We start from the raw sequence: 19,574 nt of genomic DNA on the forward strand, positions 1-19,574 counted from the left end.
CTCTGCCTTGTCGTTGGGAGGTTGATGACACAAGAAGCAAATGGAACAAGCCATTCTTTGAGCAAGCAGGAGCAGGGTAGAGAAGTGCTTAGGGTGGTAGAGGGATTCTAACCAGCCTGGAAGCCTGGACGTGGTGTCTCCACCCTGACTGGTATCGCAATGTGTCCCTAATCTAGTCTTCCCAGAGAATGCTGGGGTCCCGCCTCCTGCCTCACTCTCCAGGACACACTCTTATCTTCACATGCCACTCAAGTGGCTGTTATCCAATCCTAAGTACTAAGTGGGGTCCATGAGTTGCCTGGCTGAAGGGATAGGCAAATTAGAGTAGCCAAACCCTGAGATACATTCAGTAATGGATGCCAAGTGGGCTGCACCCTGCAGCCATAGGAGTCATTTCCTTGGATAGACAGGAGACCCTGTCTATAACAGGTCACAAAAGTTCCACAAAGCATTCTGTACCCAAAGGATATAGAGAGAAGCAGGGGTAGGTGGACTTTTAAAACATCTGCCCATCCTTTTCTGCCACTGCTAGGCCAGCCACCTACCTTGGTTTCTGCCCAGAAGACTTCTGTCCTCCGTGAAGCCACCTGGACCTCTCTTCCAGGCTTTCACACCTCCAGTAGTGTTTGTATGTGCCACTCCCTCTTATATTAAACAGTATACCACACACTGACAAAGCCCTAACTTAAGGTCCTGCCAGCCATGGCGACTTTGGTATGGGATGGTGTCTCCTGATTTACCTGGTATTGGTCCAGCTCTCAGCAGTCCTTAGGAAACTCACCAAGACCATGTCCATCCCCTAGGGCATGACAGCCTTCCTGGCCTCTCAGCCAACTCTCCCCAAATTCTACACCCATTCTTGGCCACCAGGACCCTGATGGCTTTCTTACTGCCAGGCCCTGGGGTCTACCTTAAAACCTTTTTCTAAAACACAGATCCTCTCTGCTCAATTGTAAACGCCCATCTGAGTGTGAGATATTCTTGTCACTCAGATCTGTCCCCTTAGAGTTCCAGAGCTTCATATCAAAAACACTTGGATGTCATCAGGTGTCCCCTACCTCGCATCTCATAAGGAGTTCCAGCAGGTCTGCCCTAGGAATCTCTTGGACCCTTCTGTTTCTCCCTGTCACTTGTCACCCAGATGCTACAACTCCCTGTCATGGGTGTCTCTGAGCTTTACACTGTAGCCAAGCAGGCTAAGGCTTTGCCGCTCCCTAACTGCTGGGGACCCTCCAGCCACTGACTGGTCCCGCCTTTGCACATGCTGCTCCCACTGCATGGATCACACCCCCACACACACCCTGTGAGCTTCCGTGTAGCTGCTGCTTCCTCTAGAGCTGTTGCCACTCACCCCATCGTTCCTATGCCCTTGATTAGCTCATGTCAAGACGGGTAAAATATGTAAGATTCTAAACTGAAAGAAAGAGCTCGTTCATAATTTTCATAATGATTTTATATTGCAGTGAAAATATTCTGGACGTCCTTGGTTAAAAATATTAAGTTTACCCTTTTTAAGAAAACTTTGGAATGATTATGGGAACACTTTCAATCACACATATGGTTCAGCCTGTGTTTCTATTGGGAAGCCTGGCCTCTGGGGACCTCGGTGAGAAGGAGACGAGGAGCCACCTCTGCCTGTTTCCCTGGTTTCAGAGGAAGGTGCTGATGAGGGGAAGGACAATGTGTCGCACACCTGGCCAGGGCCCTGGAAGCACGAGGTGGGCAGTTTTTCAGAGAGGAGACTGGGAAAGGAAGCACCTCGTGACAACATTTTCCACCTTTTATTACTCAAGTGTGTGGGGCTGGAGATGTAGGGCCAGGGCAACGGCAGGTTTCAATAAATAAGAAATGGGATGCGCAGTGGGCCCCGCGCCTGCACGGCCCCACATAAATAACGAGGCACTGGGCCAGAGCAAAGACTAAGACAGCACGGATTGGCAGTCACCCCTGCTACCCAAAACTCAGGCAGACACTGTACCACAGGGGCATGGAAAACCACAGGCCACAGGCACTCTCTAGGCCACCGGTCTCCTCTTCCCCCACCTCCAGAGCTTGAGGGCAGCAGGGTGGACTGAGGCTCTGCACCACAGAGCCCTGTCCAAGTCAAGTCATTTTTCAGTTTCATTAAAAATAGCAGGGTAGGGGCAGGCACATGCATTAAGCCCCTTCTGTAGGCATCACCATAATAGACAGTCCCATGGGAGCCATGAAGGCCGAGGCCTAGGAAGCAGCAAAAACAGGCCAGATAAAGCTACTAATGGGAAGGTAGCAAAGGCCAGCTCCCCGCAATAGGACTCAGCCCAGAATCTGCAGAGCGCTGGAGAGGTCCTGGGAACTGAGCTCTCCCCCAACGTCCCAGTCAGTACCTAGGGATAAGCCCAGGATTGGAACCCAGGTTCTGCCACCAGGACAGGGCTCTTTGCTACCCTTTCCCTTTATAGGCCTGCCAGAAGAAAGGGAGTCCCATCCAGGGTCCAGGACATGGGCAAGAGTGGCTAGTTCCCAAGGCACAAGCTAGGGACCAGTACAGATACACTCCTCCACCAAACCAGACCCCTAAGGGACAGAGGGCTCCTATGATGTGCTCAGGGCAGGCACAGGGTTACAGCACCCTGCATGGAAGTAACCGGGGCTGCAGGGATAGGGCGGGTTCTTGATCTCCTGCTCACGTGCTGTACCGCAGGCTGCCTCCTCAGTGGGGCGGACGGTCCCACCTCCAGGACTTGGCCTTTGCTGTTTTGTCTGCTAGGCCTTTGCATCTTGGTCCTCAGTCCCGTGCAGCTCTCCCTCCTGCAGGAAGCCTTCCGAGCCTTCCAGGACGGGGCAGAGTGTCAATTCTAGACAGCCCATCAGATGACCAGGTTGCTTTCACTTAGCCGGACCACATAGCGGTTCTCCTGGTGGTCAGGATTGAAGGGTCAGAGCTGAGTCAAGAGGCCACCTTGGGCTTCAAAAAACAGTGGCATCTACCCAGAGCTCCCCATACTGCCTCCATGGGCCTCTTTTCTGTCAGGGTTGACCCAGGTGCTCTCACCTCAGCCTTGTTCTCTGCTGGGGGCTTCAACCACTTAGCATGACTCCCACTACTTCCCAGCAGTGCCCGCTGCTCGGGGGGAAGGCCAGGCTGTGGGGACTCAGGAAGATCGCTCTCTGAAGGCCCAGCCTCTGTGATAGTCTTCACCTCAGATAACAACGAACTGGTCCGCTGCTCAGGAATGCGAGCCACACGGAACCTGTAGGAATGGGTGATACCAGCACCGCTCATTAGAGGGGCACCGTAGCCAGAGAAGGCAGCCCCTACTAGGTTACCCTGAAATTTCCAAGATCACACATAGGTTGAGCCTGTTAGACTACTCAAGAGTCCTTCTCAGCCCCCCAGCTACTGTGTCCCAGCAACCCCACATCTAGTTAGAGGGGTACAGACAGACCCTTGGCCTAAGAGGTCCCAGGTGTGCTAACACCAAGTCTGTGCCTCAGGGACCCAAGAGCTCCTTGTGAGAAAGCACAGCTGGGAAGCGATGGCCTTTTGGCCACCAACACTCCCCAGAGATGCCCAGGAAAGGCTAGTCAGCACTAAGCTGACCCACAGACTTCCTATCTCCAGGCCGTCAAGTTATTCCACAACTCTGCTCTGTCTGCCCACATTACCTGCCCACAGACAAGATGGTAATCTCGCCCTGACGTCCTGGCTTGGCACTAGCCTTGGGAGCCCTGGATGTAGAAGGCAGGAGGGTGGGAGCAGGAGTGGTGGCAGCTGCTGCCTCGGGTGACAGCAGCACCTCTGGCCACTTCTGGCTACAACGGGAGCAGCAGGGGCCAGAGAGGGAGGCCAGGCCCTGCACAGTGTGGAGGTGGTGATGGTGTGGGCAGACGTGTGGTGTGCTGGGGGAGGCCGGCAGCAGCCTGCAAGAGGAAGAGTAGAAATGGTCACTGGAGCAAGCCACAAAGGGACACTCCGTCAAGAAAAAGGTCAAAGGTGACACGAGAAGGAGCAGACCCAGGAGGAGATCCCCAGGAGGCAAGCTGATTATCTGAGGGCCCCCCTCACCTGGGTACAGGCCTGTGGCTTGTCTGTACCAGCTGTTTGCTGTGATATTCTTTCAACAGCTCCTCCAGGGCCGCTGCATTTTCTGTGGGCAGGTGGAGTCAGAACCCAGCTCCAAACTGAAGGAGCTCCCACCCTACACCTCAGCAGACAGCCCCTGCCTACTCCCACACCCCTGTCCCAGGGCCCGACTATAGGTCCTTCCTCCATCCCGTACCAATCAAGATCAAAAGCAAAAATGCAGCGCCCAGGGTCAGGGCCCCCATCAAACTGAGGCTCTGGACTGGGGAGGCAGAGCTGGGCAGTTTCCCCCAAGCGTTATCTACATTCTAGGAGGAGACCCTCCACTCCCCAGCATAGGGTGAAGCAGAAAGACCTCTCTTCACCTTTCTTCTCTGTGATTAGGCGCACCAGGACTCCAATGGTGTCCTCATTGGCATCCTCTGTCCTATAGGCGGGATTGATCCCTGACGGAAAAGAAAAGGAACCCATGATTCTAGAGAAGATGGGGCTCAAGTCTCCCAAGCCACACCAGGATCTGCTGGCAGAGGGCGCCACAGGCCTTGCTCCGAGTTGCAGCAGACTCTACTGTGGAATTCAGGTGATAAGACCGTCACCTTTGTTATCCTGCATCCAAGTGTTCATCTGAAAGCCACATCCCTGAACACCGCACTAGCCTCTTCCGGTAGTCACTGGACCTGCCTTGGCCTCAGGGAGCTATGGGCTCTCCATGCTCAGAACTCCCACCTCCTCTCCAGGCCTATTACCTCTCTGTACACCACCCCGTCCATGAAACTACTTCACAGCTTTGGGCTTAAACCTCGAGGGTGTGAGAATGGGCCATTGCGATGGGTCCGAAGCCAGTAGCATATTTCCAAAATTGTACCCAGGCAGTAGCCAGCAGTTAAAGTTGCTAGACTAGCAAAGTACAGTCCTAGGTGAAATGGCCCTGATGTGTGCTACCTTCTATCCACTTACTCCATGATTCAGTGTTAGGAGCTGGAGGGGTCTGGAAAGCCAGCATGGGAAACGTTGTATTACTCTTGACTTGGCCAGAAGGTTCCTGATGGGCCAGAGCAGTGCATATATGCCTGTGAGATCTCTGCACTTCAGGAGGCGTTGGTAAGCAAGAGAAGCAATGAGCTCTAGGCCCTCGCCCTCTGGTTCCAGTACTTGTACCTCAAACTACAGTGGACCTGAAACCTGAGCCCTGTGTCGTGCCTGCCAGGGCTCTGCTGGCCCCACCTGATGTAGGGCATTCTCTTCTTCAGATCAGAGGCCACAGGTCACTTTGAACCCAACAGGTCCCTACAGTGTCCCAGTTCCACAGTGGAGCAGGCCTCACCCAGAGCAAGAATCTTACCAACACCACTTGATCCACTTGCCATTTTACCTCTGCTTACTGCCAGTGCTCAGCCCCTTGTCCTCCATGGTAGTCTGTACTGTTGCACTGTTAGTCAAGGCTGCTGCACAGTGCCTCCCTGACAGGCCCTCTTCAGTCAGACCCCTAGACCAGGAAGGGTCCCTCCAAAGCCCCTAGTGTCCCTACCTGACCTAGCCAGGTCTTACCACTGCCTCCTCCGCCAGGGCTGGGCCCGACCTCCTTCTGGGCTGTGCAGTGGTAGCCCTTCCGCTTGAGCAGGTTGCACACCAGAATGCCCAGAAGCCCCATGAGACAAAAGACAGGAACGATGGCAATCACTGCATACTGAGCAGCCGTCTCCTCAGGACCGCCTGCCCGCGTGCCATTCCCAGGCTGCCGGAGTTCACCATTGCTATTAGCACCTGCTGCCACTTCGACACCACGCCGGGCCCGCCGGCCTGACTCCGGATACCACAGAGGATAGACGAAAGCAGAGAAAAACATAAAAAGACGTTGCTAGGCTGGTAGTGCCCCTTCTCAGCCCCAGAAAGGCTCTCCGCTTGGCCTGCTATGTCTGCCCACTTCACCCCAGACAAGATGATGATCTTGCCTTGATGTCCTGCCTTGGTCTTGCCTTGGGAGCCTTGGCTAGGTCTGGAGAGGAGGCTGGGGACAGGAATGGTGGCAGCAAATCCAAGAATCTGAGCGTGAACCTGGGGACCCTGACCCACTAAGAAGACAAAGGCTAGCTCATGCCCTTCTTCCCTGACCAGCCAATCACTTATCCAGCAAGGCCTCCTTGGACCCAGGCCTGCATCTGCCCCTCATACAAGTGTATGGAGTCACAGGGATTCTGCCTTCTCACAGCAGCTCATGGGTTAGTAGCCTCCCGGGGTGACCGGCCCATGGTAAAGGTCATGTGTGTGTGTTCATGGATGTGTGCAAAGGCACGTATGCATGCTCACATGCCTCTTTAGGGTTCTTATGGAAAGGGCAGGGACAATAGGAACAAATGGGATATGAACCCCAATCCTAATAATGGTAGTGCCTGATGCTCTGTACTACTCAGGAAGGCGGCTGACCGGCCATACACTGCTGGCCCGTTTGTTTCTGGCTACCTGTTCTCCTATAGCTGGAAGAGGGCCCCACTTCCCTACGTGGATGCTACAGGGACTCCTAGGCTCAAGTTCACTGACTCCCCTTCCTAGTCCACCACCTACCACTCACCATCACAGTCACTGGTACTTGGAGTTGCCTTGGAACATGGCTGACACGGAACATGAGGAACTCCCTGTGGCCCAAACCACCTGCAGGGAGGGAAGATGTCACTGAGGTCCAGACATAAAAACCTGTCCTTAGGAAAAATTGGACCCCTTCCTACCGAGTGCCTTCAATGGTCCCCCATCCATGTTGTGGATGGGAAGAGAGGCCACTCAGAGAGCAGTGGGACGAGAACACAGCATAAGCCCCACCCTCACCCTATGCTCACCCACGCTGGCAGTCTCCACACACTGTATCATGAGTTGCTGTGCCAGCCTGGGCCTCCAACCTCTTTTGAAGGCCGCAGCGGTAATGAGGCTGGCATGGATAGGAGTCCAGTGAGGCTGAAAAGGTGCCTGGAGGGCAAGTTCTGCATAATGTGCCCTGCCCTGGATCCTGTGGGAGAGGAAGAAGATTACAAGGCTGAAGCCAGGCCAGAAGCTCCTGGGCATCCAGGCCTAGGCCTCCCCTCTGCCCTCAGGGATCAGGGACAGGACAGCACATCGCTTACCGGGTCAGGCTCCGTGCCAGGGGGACACAGCCAAGGAGTTATGGGTGTTGGAGTGGCCAGGGGCCAGGGCAGCAGCTGGGAGAAAGCAGGTGGAGCACAGAGGACATGGTGATAGAGGAAGACAATGTTAACACACAGGGCTCACCGCCTACTTCCCGAGCAGAGCATGAGTCGCAGACTACACAGTCCCTACCCAGACTCCGGGGTATTCTTAGGGCCTGCCTCAGCCAGTTCTGCTACACTGCTGGTGTCTAGGTAAGAAGAGAACTACGTCTGCTTCTGGAAAATACTGGAAAGCCCCAGACGGGATCAGGACCTCAAGCCCATGAGCCTCTGAATTACAGCCCTTTCAGATGAGTTACACCTCCTCACCCCAGACAGATGAGGAGGAAACGCTTCCGAATTCCTCTGAGATTGTCTCCCTTCCTGCTACACGCGCAGGCCTCCCCTCACCCCTAAGCTGGGCTTGTCATTAACTACCCTCTGTTTATCATGCCTAGAGCCAAGTCTGCAGCTGGTGCTTACTTACTATTCTGGGCCCGGAGCTGAGTCTGAGACCACATCCTTCTCTGTGACCTCCCCCTGTGCCAAGGCCACCCCATTCATACCCTGCACCTAAACCCAGCATGCCATGTTCCAAAGGACATGTGTGTGGATTATTAATCTAGGTGTGGATTACTAGACTCTCTCTGATGACCACCCTTTGCTTCCCACTCAACCGAATGGACTACCTGCCCTGACTCCTGCTGTGGGAAGACCCTGTCCTCCAACTTGGCTGCAGATACTAGGGTTGGAGGCTCCAGGGCCAGTTACCCTGAAGGTAGAATGTTAGCCTGGTTCTCAGGACCTGCGAAGGCTGTAGCTCCCTCCTGGAGACCTTGGCTTATTCTCTCTGAGCTTCCAGAATTACAGCAGAAAGACCACAGTTCAGACCTCAAGGTGCTGCCTGAAGCTACAAGTCTGTAGGTGATCTGACTCCAACCCCAGAATCGGGGCTTCCGTCAAGTAATATAGATCCTACGTCCAGCACATAAGTTATTCAGTTTCTTCCACATCCCCACCTGCCTTCCTAGCCCTGCCCACACCTGCAGGAGGAAGCACCTTGCCCTCAGCCATGCCTGCCGCCCATGTACAAATTGCTTGGGAAAGCAATACTCTCTGGTTTGGATATCCTGAGTAGATACTGTGTGTCTGTCTCTACAGCATCACTAACGAACGCCAGGTCGTCCTAGTAAATGCTTCACTGGGTCTGAAGGCCTTGGAGTCTTCCCAGAAGGAGACAAGCATTCAAGTTCCCCCGAGGCTCCGAAGAAGGACCTGCATCCTCCCCTCTTGGAGTGCTGATTGCATACTCAGATTCCAACTATTTTAGCTTCTCTGGGCCCTTCCCCAACTCACCACAAAGAGGCAAGACAGGGGCCAGCACAGCAAGGTCCGCTTCATCGTCAGGCCCTGGAGTGACGTTGACCTAGGGCAGATAAAGGAAGCTCAGGAAAGCAGCCGGGCCAGGCTGGCAGCCTCTGTCCCCCTCCTAGCCACATTTACCATGACAGAACAACTGCTGCTGTGTGCTAGGCAAGCATTTGCCCCACATGGCGGGATGCAAGTCTGAGCAGAGGTACAACTGACATGTTTCGGGTCAGCCTTACAGACCAAGGCTGAGGGAAGCTGACCTCAGGTTTCCCAGAGCAGGAAGTGCTTCCACGTATATGAGGTATCAGAGGGGGCCAAGAGGAAAGAAGCTGGGGGAAGGTCTGAGCTGGGGGTTAGGGTGGCCTCTAGCCCTGCTGTTAGCCCCAAACTCTCACAGCTCCCAGACCACTCTCACACTGCCTTACTTCTTGCAGACTCTGCTGCAGGAAGGCCCTAATCCTTCACTAGGCCCAGCTCAAAGGCCTTTATGTAGAAGTACTTCTAAAGTCTAGCTCACAGGCTGTAACCCCTGCTCGCTCTGTCACCTGCTCCTCCTCTACACCTCTCCCAGGAGGCCTGGGCATATGTCCTTGCATCTTTTTTTTTTTTTTCTTCCGGAGCTGGGGACCGAACCCAGGGCCTTGCGCTTCCTAGGCAAGCGCTCTACCACTGAGCTAAATCCCCAACCCCTTTGTCCTTGCATCTTTACCTGTCCATGTATCATGGCAGACCCGGGAGTGTCACGATAGCTAGCATTCAGCCTGCTGGAGTCTCTCCAGCAACTCCTATATGCCAGACAGGCCTCTGCACTAGGAAATTAGGAATGCCAATGTTCAGAGAACACTGTGGCAAACAGATTAAGAGGCAATGTTCCCCCTCTGAGATGTTTCAGAGAACCATCAAAGCCAGCTCCCCAGCCCACTGGCCCCAGGCTGAGTGACACCCGCTCTGATGCCCAGACAGTACTACCTCTAAAGAAGTCTAACTAGAGGACAAGATTGAAATGGCAGAAAGGATTCGGATTAGACAACAGAAAGTTCCTACGTATTTCCCAGAGACCTGGCTTCAGGGTCATAGGCTAGGAGAGGGTGTTCACCAGGCCTCAACACAAGCGATGAGCAACCTCTGAAACCGAAGGGTGTGACAGGCTTAGCCCTCCCCCACCACTGGGTGAGGGGTCACAGGCTGTTTGATGCCAAGGCTGACTTGGACTTATTATTTGCAGGAATTTCAGGTCACAGAGCCCTCTCTCTGCTGGGAGCCAGGCTTCCCAGAGGAAAATAAGAGTGGAACGAGGAAACCTATCTGCCACCTGACCTGGGCCTGGCCCCACAAAGACCTTAGCAGGGCCAGAGGTTCGAGTTACACCCAGGGGACAGGGAGGAGCGGCTGTCACATCATCCAGGGACTCTCCAGGTCACTGGCAGCAGGCCCCTCTTGGGCCTCAGGCCAACTAAGGGGAAAACCAGAGACAGGGAAGGCCAGGCTCCAGAGTAGGTAAAGGCCACATGGGGCAGTCAACACTTACCAGGTGCACTCCTGACTCATCCCCTTGACCTATCCTTCCTCAAATTCGATCACAAAACTGCCTTCCAGGTTCTGCACCAATGTCTTAACTCCCCCTGGCTCTGTGTCCACTCAAGACCACTTTCCCTCCAGTTCATCAAAGGATCTCACCACCACAGTCCTGACGGTAAACACCAAGTCTTCAGGTTGTCCCCATACCATAGTCCCAGACCCAGCAGCCCTTCAGGCAGTTTAAAGGGCTAGGACAAGGGGTGAAAAGTAAGAGGTAAAACACCAGAGGCAAGAGACCACCCAGATCCTAACTGCACCTGCTGGGTACCTGAGCCACAGGAGGGGCTATGTGGCTGTTCATCTGCAGACAGGCCAGAAACCACATGATCTGGGGGCTTCCCGGAGGAAAGTGAGGGTCCAGAGCCCAGTCTTGAAGCCAGAGCCCACTCAGGCATATCCACCGACAGCCGCCGCCCAGCACCCCCTGCCTTCTAATTATGCACCTTCTAATTACCACAGAACTGGCACTTACTTCAGTCTGGCTGCATGCCCCCTCTCTCACCCAGACTGAATCCCTACCCGCACCCTCTTCTGCCTGCTCAGGCACATGCACACGTGTGCACACCTGCTGCTTCGGCCTCTGCCTCCTAGCCCTCTAGAATCCAAAACACTGCCCTGGAAAACCATGGGAAAACAAGTTCAGAGAAGCACCTAGGCTAGGAGGGGTCAACAGAGCCCTTCTCCATACTTCGCTTGTCTAGAAGGCCAAACACTCAGTGATACCCCAAAGCCTAACACCTCCTGGAGGACAGATGCCAGAAATGGGAACACTGTAGCCCAAGAGTAAAGGGTAATGCCCACAAAACCCTTCCAGGGTACCCGAGGGAGGAGAGCTACCCTTGCCACACAGAGTTGAAGAGGCAGGGTACTAGCAGAGAAGGAAGTTAGCTCAAAGGCCACTCCTCCAAGTCTCCTAGTCCTGAACATCCTCACAACCACTAATTCCCTGTAATGCTTGCGCACCTAGCTTCCCTAGCCTCAGTTTCCTCATCCACAGAATGGGCTATTTATCTTCTGTGCAGAAGGCTGTCACGAAGCTTAACCCAGGTAATGGGCTTCAAGCAGGTCACGGGATTTCCTCCCCACACCCCCATGGGTGGTAATTAAGTATTTGTTGGCTTGCTTGTTTTCCGCTTGTCTCCCAACCATACAGCAGTCAGGGCAGAGATGTGTGCTTTACTCACCACAATGCCCAGCACCTAACCTAGGCATGGAACTTGATGCCTCTACCAAACAGGCTGAGAGGCGAGGGGGAAGGAGGGGCTCTTTAGACCTAGCCCTCTAGAAAAGTGCCCAAACAATTAGAACAGAAATTTCTTGAGTCCAAGCCAACTAGCAAAGCTACAACAGGGATCCAAGCGGCCATAGGAGCTGCCAGTGGAAGCTCCCAAGGGAGGAGCGGTCCTAGGGGCCTCACAAAGAGGAAGCTGCACCGCCTGCCCGGCTTTAGGCAGCTTCCTCTTTCCTAGAACTGAGCCTGTGGGTTTACCCCTGGCCTCAGCCAAGGCCCCCGAAGCACACTCCCAGAGATCTCCCAGGGCCTCGGTCCTCTTCTTCTGACCTCTGGCTAACATTACCTGCAGCCTACATGCCCTGACAGATGTAGGCGTGTGTGCCAGCTCCCCCATCCTCAGAATGGCTTCCCAACAAACCTCTGCAAACCTCCTTACACAAAGACGCACACATACGCCAGCCACCTTAGGTTTCTTTCTCAGCTCCTTGAAGCTTCTTTCAAGCCACAGAGATGAGTTACCTGCCGTTTCCTCTGCCCAGAAACCCTCCTATCGCTTTTGGCCAACACCTACTCTTCCTCCAGAGTGTAGTTCAAAGTCACTTCCTCCTGGAGGCTCCCCCAACCACTACCTCCCCTCAGCTACAGTGCCATTTGCCCTGCCTCTTTCTCACCACAAGCTGTCCTTTTTATGCCCAGTGCTGCGCTGGGTGTGTGCTGTGCTGGAGATGAGAAGCAGAAGAGAGGTCTTCAGTAGAACAGACTCGTTATGCCAGAGAAGGAGGGCCAGAGAACGCACACCACTGGTAAAGCAGTCCAGAGGCAGGGCTGAGGCCCTGTGCTAACCTGGGGAAACAGCACGGGACACAAGCCTGCCCTCCTCTGCTCCTCACTTCTGGGAGGCTATGGAGCTGGTGCAGAGGGCTCATGTGGGCAGGAAAAGAGGATTCACGTTTAGTTCTCAGCACAGGACTGGCAGAGAGTACACACCACACTTCGCCATGACTCAGTTTCCCCATGTGTCAATGTTTTCAAAGGAAGTGCGATGCCTGAGCATCGAGTGTGAAGCACAGGGAAGTTCTCCTTTGTGCTGATCATCGGTGATTAGTAAGGTGGGGTGGGAGGTGCAGGAGAGGAGTCTGGGAAGTCTGGCAAGCAGAGTCCAGGTCCTGCTGAGCTTGTGCTTTTCCCAGAGCCTATGGGAACCCTGAAGAGTTAGGCAGAGGAAACAAAACACTGAGTGATTTGCCTCTAGGCAGGCAGGTGAGCTAGGCTGCCGGGGTGAGTGAGGGCGCTGAGGGAGAGGGAGGTGGGATCGGGCCCACCTGGGCGAGGCAGGTAAGAAGGCAGATTCTGCTTCCCAGCCTGTGGCCTTCTCTGCAGCCTCTAGAGGCAAGGGTTGCCTGGAAACACAGCTGGACACAGGCCTTCCTCAGCAGTGGCTGCACCACACAGCAACAAAGGCAACAGCATCAATAGAGAAATCCAGGTTAGTAAAGGACCCAGTGGTTCCCTGGCAACTGGGGCTGAAGTAGGGCAGTGCCCACACTGGGCACTAGTAAGGCTGCTAAGCACTGCCGGCTTCCCTAACAGAGGGGGGCCGACCTAACTGGGGACTGTCCCTCACCCTGGCTCACCTCAGTCCCCATGAACAAGTGAATATTCCCTTTCAGACCTGAGTAAACAGGTTGAGGGAAGTCACCTGCGGGCTCCCATGGCCTGTGAGTACTCAGGCAGGGACAGAGGCCAAACTGCCTCATCTCTGCCTTTCTGACTCTGAAGCCAGCATCTGACTCTGCAGGCAGACCAGTCGGGTAGCGGGAAGGCTAGTGCAGGGCTGTGTGGAAGGTCACTCCATGGAAGGTTTACTAGAAAGACCTAGGCAAGGCCCAGAAGAGGTGTGTTCCCCACCTGGCAGCCCTGCAGCCTCTGAGAACTGCCTGCACCCGTCCTTATTTGTACAGTGTGCTAATTTGTACCCGACCATACAGAAAACTATAGGAAGCCAGAAACTATAGGAAGCAAGAAGATGGGAAATCTGGGAATTCCCAGAGGCAGGAAGAGCAGCTTCCAGGGCTGCTGTTGAGGCTGAAGGCCCAGAGTTAACAACAGCTGCCTAGAGGCTATGCGGAAAGAAGGGCATTCCCACCCCCAGCTTTCTTCCCAGTTCTGGGCAGCCATGACTACACAGGTCTCTCACTAGAGTATTCTCCACTGCGGACCCTCAGAGTCCTAGGCCGTTCACACTTTCAAGCTGCAGGAACTGGGCATGGTTCTGTTCCTCAGACCTCGTGGCTGCCACTGGGCCTACATTTCAGCAGCTCCGGTGGTAAGGTGGGCAGGAGGGGCTGAAAGGGCTAATTGGCTCCTTAAGGCTAAGAAAAGGGCTGAGGCAGCCAGATCTGTCTCTCTCAGCTCCTGCAGTCTGAGTAGGAGATGAATGCCATCTTCTCCCCCTGCCTAGCACAAGTCTGGAGATAGAGGAGAGTATCTGAGGGCAGGCAGTCACCCCTGGGACAGGTCTGCAGCTCCCCAAGGACGCTTTCACAAGTCCCATCTCCTCTCCAGGGTGAGTCCGCTGGATCTCTCAACACAGGCTTCCATGATCCATACTTGCAAAGGTGGCTGAGACAGTTGAGTAACCTGTAAGAACTTGGTGTAGGGCCAGGAAGACAACTTAGAGGGTTAAGGCACTTGCCACCAACCCTGAATGGCCTGGGTTCGATTCCCAGAATCCACAAGGTGGAAGGGAAAACTGATTATGGCAGGTTGTGCTGCCTTCCACACCACCACCCTGTCAGTATAGAATAAACAAACATATGTAATAACTGTTTAGAAAGAAACAGGTCTGAAAGGTGGCACGATTTACCAACCTTAGAGAGAAGACAAGCAACAGTCAGCTCTTGCCCCATGTCACCCACACCTGACCCTCCACTGCTTTCAAGGGCCTGCTTTAACCCACACTAACCTTTAAGAACCACGACCATACCTGGACTACCTCTGTTGGCCCTAAGACAGGACAGCAAGGGCCCAGAAGGTACTGGAAAACACTCAGTTCATTCCTCATTCTTGTTGCTACTCCCCCCTCCCAGAAGTCAGCTTGGCTACAGCCCTGACCACACACCTCCACTCTGCATTGAATTGATAATGAGCCAGGAGGGTCTAGAGACTGCTCAGCATAAGCCCTGACCCCATCACCCCAACTTGGTTGGCTGGAGCAGAAATTTAGTGAGAGACTGAGGAGAAACCACAAACTCCAGTTCACTTTCCAATTCCTTAGGCTTGGGTGCTGGGGAATGAGACCCTACCCAGAGGAATGGTGCCGAGGTCTGGGTGGGCATGTGTGACTATAGAGCCAACCGGGGCAGGGCCAGGCTCTGGAATAGGCCACCTAGGCTGAAGCTCTAGCTCTGTCACTAAGTGAATCTGTGACCTTGAACAGGTCACTTAACTCTCTTGTGATTCAAGGCCTCAAAGGATGTGGATATTGGGGTCTCACGTAAGCAATGGTGGCCAAGAAACACGTTCTCACACCTCAGCCTCACCAGGGACACAGATGAACTCAGGCTCAAAACAAAGTGTCCAGTCAGGGCCAGCCACCCAGGTGCTTGGGTGCTGAAAGCACACTGTCTGGAACCCATGTCGGTCTCCGCGGCATGAAAGAATGCAGGTACCCGTGCCGATAGAGGCTTGTGAATACTGGCTTCCACACCAGCTGAGACCAAAGAGTCAGGAAAGGAGAGGAGTGAGCAGACAAGTTCAACAGTTCACACGTAGCCCATAACTTGGGGCAATTGTGCCTACTCAGCTGACCTCATGGTGTGGGGGAAGATCAAGAACACACAGGCTAACAGCAACTCTTTACAAGTAAGCAGGCCTGGGCCCAGTCCCCACCCTGGCCTTCAGGAAGTTTTCCTGAAGTGAGAGGACCCACGCAGCCATCACTTCTCCATCTCCTTTGACCCTTCTCAGTAGAGAGGAGGCTGCCTGAGGGAGCAGCCAGGAGGCAGAGTGCAGGGCTCATAGGCTCTGAGTTCCCTCTCACAGTTGAGCACACACAGGGCCAAGTTTAGTCCCTTCTCTCAAACTCTCGCTTGGACCCTGCCTCTAATTGGCCACACTAGGCCCCTCCATCCCCCTCCATCTGCGCTAACCAACCAGGCACACGTGGGCAGTTTATTTATAGAGTGCTCGTCTTTCCCAGGGTGGCCCAGGAAAGAAGTCTGAACTTCAAGGCCATAGGCCTGGGTGTGGATCCCAGAGGCATTAGGGTCTCAAAACTGCCTTCTGCTCTGATTCTTGGTTTCCTTGCCTATGTCTACAAGGACTGAGGACTCTTTGGAGGACAGGGGCAAAGATCTGATAGCCTTAGGGGCTGAGCACACAGGTGGGATGCAATGCTGACTGCTGTCTCTACATACCAGCTTAGATGTGCAAGACTCGGTTCAATCCATGGTACTGAAAAAGCAAAACAAAAAGGCAATTGCACACACAGAGAGAGCCAAAGCTGGAACAGAAGTTTGCAAAGCTGTGATAGAACCTGCTACCCTTGCTGTCCAAGTGTCCGGGGAACAAGTGGCAGGAGGGAAAGTAGACAGGACAGCTACACCTGTAATGCTATGTAATGCTATGTGCCCCACCATCCTTGGAGCCTCAGTATCTCCCTGTGTGTGGTGGGGCTGAGCCTGCTGGCTCTGTAAGATGGGCCCCTCTATGCTTCCTACCAATGGCAGACACAGGCACCTCCCTCTAGCAACCACCACACCAAACAGAAACCCGGGCCCCACTGTCATCCCCAGAGGCCTAAGTTCCCAGAATGGTTTGACTTGGGTGGGGCATACGGTAGAGCTGGGGGGCTCCACAGAGGCTGGGCCAGAAGGGAAGGTTAACCCTTAGTTACCCTTCTCCCCTCTCTTCTTCTCCCGGCCCTGAGCTATTTCTACCTCTATGCTGGGGATGGAAATAACTTGGGCTCAGCCCCTGGAGACCAAGACAGCTATTTTCATCAGCCCCCAAAGCACAGCTCCAGTCATTCGAGGGAGAACTGAGGGACACCCTGATCCCCAGCTCCAGCTCTAGGCCAAGCATCAGCAATGGTCAGAATTAGAAAAGGGGTCTGAGGAGAATGGGGTGACAGAGACCCAGACTGGGTAGGGTACGAGCACAAGGTCACTCCATTTGCTCCCCACCACAGCAAATGAGATAGGGGGTGGGGACATCCTAAGTATGACGAAGGTCACTATCCCTGCCACCCCTCGGCTGTGCTGCTAACTCCAGATACCTGAGAGCCAGGTTACATGTTTTCAAGGCCAGCTGCGGGCTCTAAAAGGCAGGAGATAGGTCTTTCTGGTGATCTCTGGCTCAGAGGGGGAGAAGGAAGGAGAAGACTAAAAAACATCCACTTGCAATTTGCCAGCCATGTGTGCATGCGAATCTCACTACAAACTCATAATGGGGCACCTGTGCCAGGCCTGCCAGCTGCAGTCTGATGGATGGGCGAGCAGATATGCCATGAGCAATGACCAGGGAAGTGGTGATTCTCCAAGCACCTCACAGAGTCAGAAGGCTTGAATTCCAGTCCTAGCACTGTCCTGACTCTATGTGACCTTGGACAAACCACTGTGGTTCCCTGGGCCTCAGTTATTCTCTCTGTAACAGTCACCATATCTTAGAACCACTGTAAGGATTCAATAAAACAGCACATTAGAAGTGTTTAGAGGGTTTGGGGATTTAGCTCAGTGGTAGAGCGCTTGCCTAGGAAGTGCAAGGCCCTGGGTTCAGTCCCCAGCCCCGAAAAAAAGAACCAAAAAAAAAAAAAGTGTTTAGAGCCTGTCACTGCCCCCTCCAAGTTGCAAACCCATTTCCAGAGGGACACAGAAAGCAGAGACTCCACATACTACTTACATCAGATGTGGGACCCCATTGCTACTGCCACCTCTGGAGCTAGGGAGCCCACATGCTACCCACTCTACATGAGTTGCACTGACCCTGTTGTGGGAGCAGGAGCCTCAGAATGGTCTTTTCTAGAGATCAAGCAAGAACTCCAAGACCAGATCAGACCAGACCATTCATTGCTGGAGAACAAATATTCCCTCTCTCTCCAACCAGGGGGCTGAAGAAAAGAGAAAAGTCTTTGGATTGAGGTGTCAGTATGTAAAGGACCAGGTGGCTTTTGAGTGGGAACCTGACATCTTCTTGACCAGCTGTGGGCAAGACTATTTCCAACTGTTCACTAGCACATGGGTGCCTCAGACCACTCCATTGTGTCACAGGCCCACCGCCACTGCAGTCTCTCTGTCTGAAGGGGAGAGGAGACTGGAGAAGACTGACCCAAAAACAATAGAGGATCCCAAAGTGATGATTCACAAGCTATTCACACCTCTCTGCAGACTGGGAGACTGAGGCTCAGGCCTTGCTAGCCTGGGGAGTGTGTGTGTGTGTGTGTGTGTGTGTGTGTGTGTGAGTGTGGAGTGGAGACTGAGACCACCTCAGGTCTTCTCTATGCCAGAGGTGCTGACCCATCCAGCTTTGGTTTCCTCTGCTAGGTCATGTCTGGGTGCAAACAATTTACTAAACTGAACTCCTAAGGGTGTCTTGGAGACTTGGGGAGGGAGGGAGAGAAAGAAGGAGAGAGGGAGAGAGAGAGAAAGAGAGAGAGAGAGAGAGAGAGAGAGAGAGAGAGACAGAGACAGAGACAGAGACAGAGACAGAGACAGAATCTTAACTCCCTAGATTCCTGATCTTCTTTGCCCCCTCAATTGCTGGAAGGTGTCAGGTTCCTCCTTGTCGCCTTACTTTGTCCTAAGCAGGCAGACAGACAGTCTCAGTCTGTCTGTCGGTCAGTCTGTCTCACTCTCTCACTCTCCCCCTCCCTCCCTCCTTGGTCCCACATGCACCCTGTGACCCCATGAATCAGGGCTTCCTTAAGTTATTTAGGGTTCCTCTCTTCTATCTTATACTCACAATTAACCCGGGTCATACTGCAGGCCATATACAGTAACCCCAGTGACCTGGGGTCTTTCACACACACAATCACACACACTCTGCCAGTCTCACACACACAGAGCCCCTCTGTGTCGCCCGCTAGGCTCGGCGTCACCGCCCAGTGTCCCAGCCACACGTTCGCCCGGGCCAGGCCGCCTCATGCGCCGTGTCACCCACAGTCACGGGCTGACACCGTTCAGAACACCCCCCCTTCCCGGCCGCCCCGCGCTACAGCCGCACCGAGGCGCCGCCGTCCCGTCCCGCAGCCGGCCTTGGTGTCAGTCCAAGTTTCCCGGGCTCCACAGACCCCCTAGCACGCCAAGTTCCGCTGCTTCCTCTCGCGCACCTTCTGACAGACTGCGCGGCGCGCGGTGCCGAGAGGACGCGCAGCCGGGGGGCTCCGGGCGGCGTAGACAGCGCCGGGATGGGACAGAACGGGGCAGGAGAGTGGGGCTGACGCATCCACCGCGCGGGAGAACTTCCTCAGAGCAGCGGAGCGGGGCTGCGGGCCGCGCGCGCCCTCCTTACCTGGCCGGCAGCACCAGCTTCGCTCCGCGTCCGACCCGGCGCCCGGGCCCCGCTAGGCGAGCGCTCCGGGTCGGCCGCGCACCCTGCGCGCCTTTTGAATGAATCGCTAGCCTAGCCGGGAAGCTGCGCGGCCCCGCCCCTCGCGTCACGGCTTCTGGCCCCTCCCCCAACGTCAGAGCTCCAACTTGCGGCCCCTAACCCCGCGCCCCTCAGCTGGCCAAGGGCTCACGATTCTCCCGCCAGGCCACGCTGCTCCGCATCGCCACCTCTCGAGCCTCCTGGGAACTGCAGGGGCTAGGATGCTCTTTTTATGCGTCCCTTGGGGCGCGGCAGGGAGGGGTGGGTGTGTGTGCTCCAAACCAAGAAATCTAGGCTTGTGTGATGCAGCGAAAAGGTGCTTGAGATGTGAATGCTGCTCAGATCCTGTCACCTTTGCCTGCGTTACTAGGGCCACAGCTGCCACTTCCTGGGAACTTTCTTTCGAATTGGTTGCGGATGAGAACGACCTCAGTGTCTTGGATGAGACCCAGGCTGGTTTCTAGAATCCTCCACCTAGTTAATAAGAGAGTCTATAAGGAATGCTCACCTGGTGAATTCCTTTGGGACCTGACCTAAATACCCCCTCCTCCAGGGTAGCTGGTCCCTCACCCCAGTAGGTAGG

The 19,574-nt window shown here is 54.4% G+C and overlaps 1 protein-coding gene across 6 annotated transcripts; it reads right to left on the reverse strand.

Moving 5' to 3' along the window:
- Positions 1 to 1,434: 1,434 nt before the first annotated feature.
- On the reverse strand, positions 1,435 to 19,083 carry Relt (RELT, TNF receptor). Of its 6 annotated transcripts, XM_039082537.2 has the most exons (12): positions 18,914 to 19,083; positions 15,823 to 15,859; positions 8,578 to 8,647; positions 7,180 to 7,254; positions 6,898 to 7,064; positions 6,636 to 6,715; positions 5,615 to 5,866; positions 4,432 to 4,512; positions 4,049 to 4,130; positions 3,649 to 3,903; positions 3,035 to 3,233; positions 1,767 to 2,897 (listed from the first exon to the last, which is right to left on the reverse strand). In XM_039082537.2, the coding sequence occupies exons 3-12, from the start codon at positions 8,620 to 8,622 to the stop codon at positions 2,850 to 2,852; spliced, it is 1,284 nt and encodes a 427-aa protein (XP_038938465.1). In that variant the 5' UTR covers positions 8,623 to 8,647; positions 15,823 to 15,859; positions 18,914 to 19,083; the 3' UTR covers positions 1,767 to 2,849.
- Positions 19,084 to 19,574: the final 491 nt, after the last annotated feature.

Source organism: Rattus norvegicus, chromosome 1, assembly GCF_036323735.1.
Source record: "Rattus norvegicus strain BN/NHsdMcwi chromosome 1, GRCr8, whole genome shotgun sequence".
In the NCBI taxonomy this organism is placed as follows: Eukaryota; Metazoa; Chordata; class Mammalia; order Rodentia; family Muridae; genus Rattus; species Rattus norvegicus.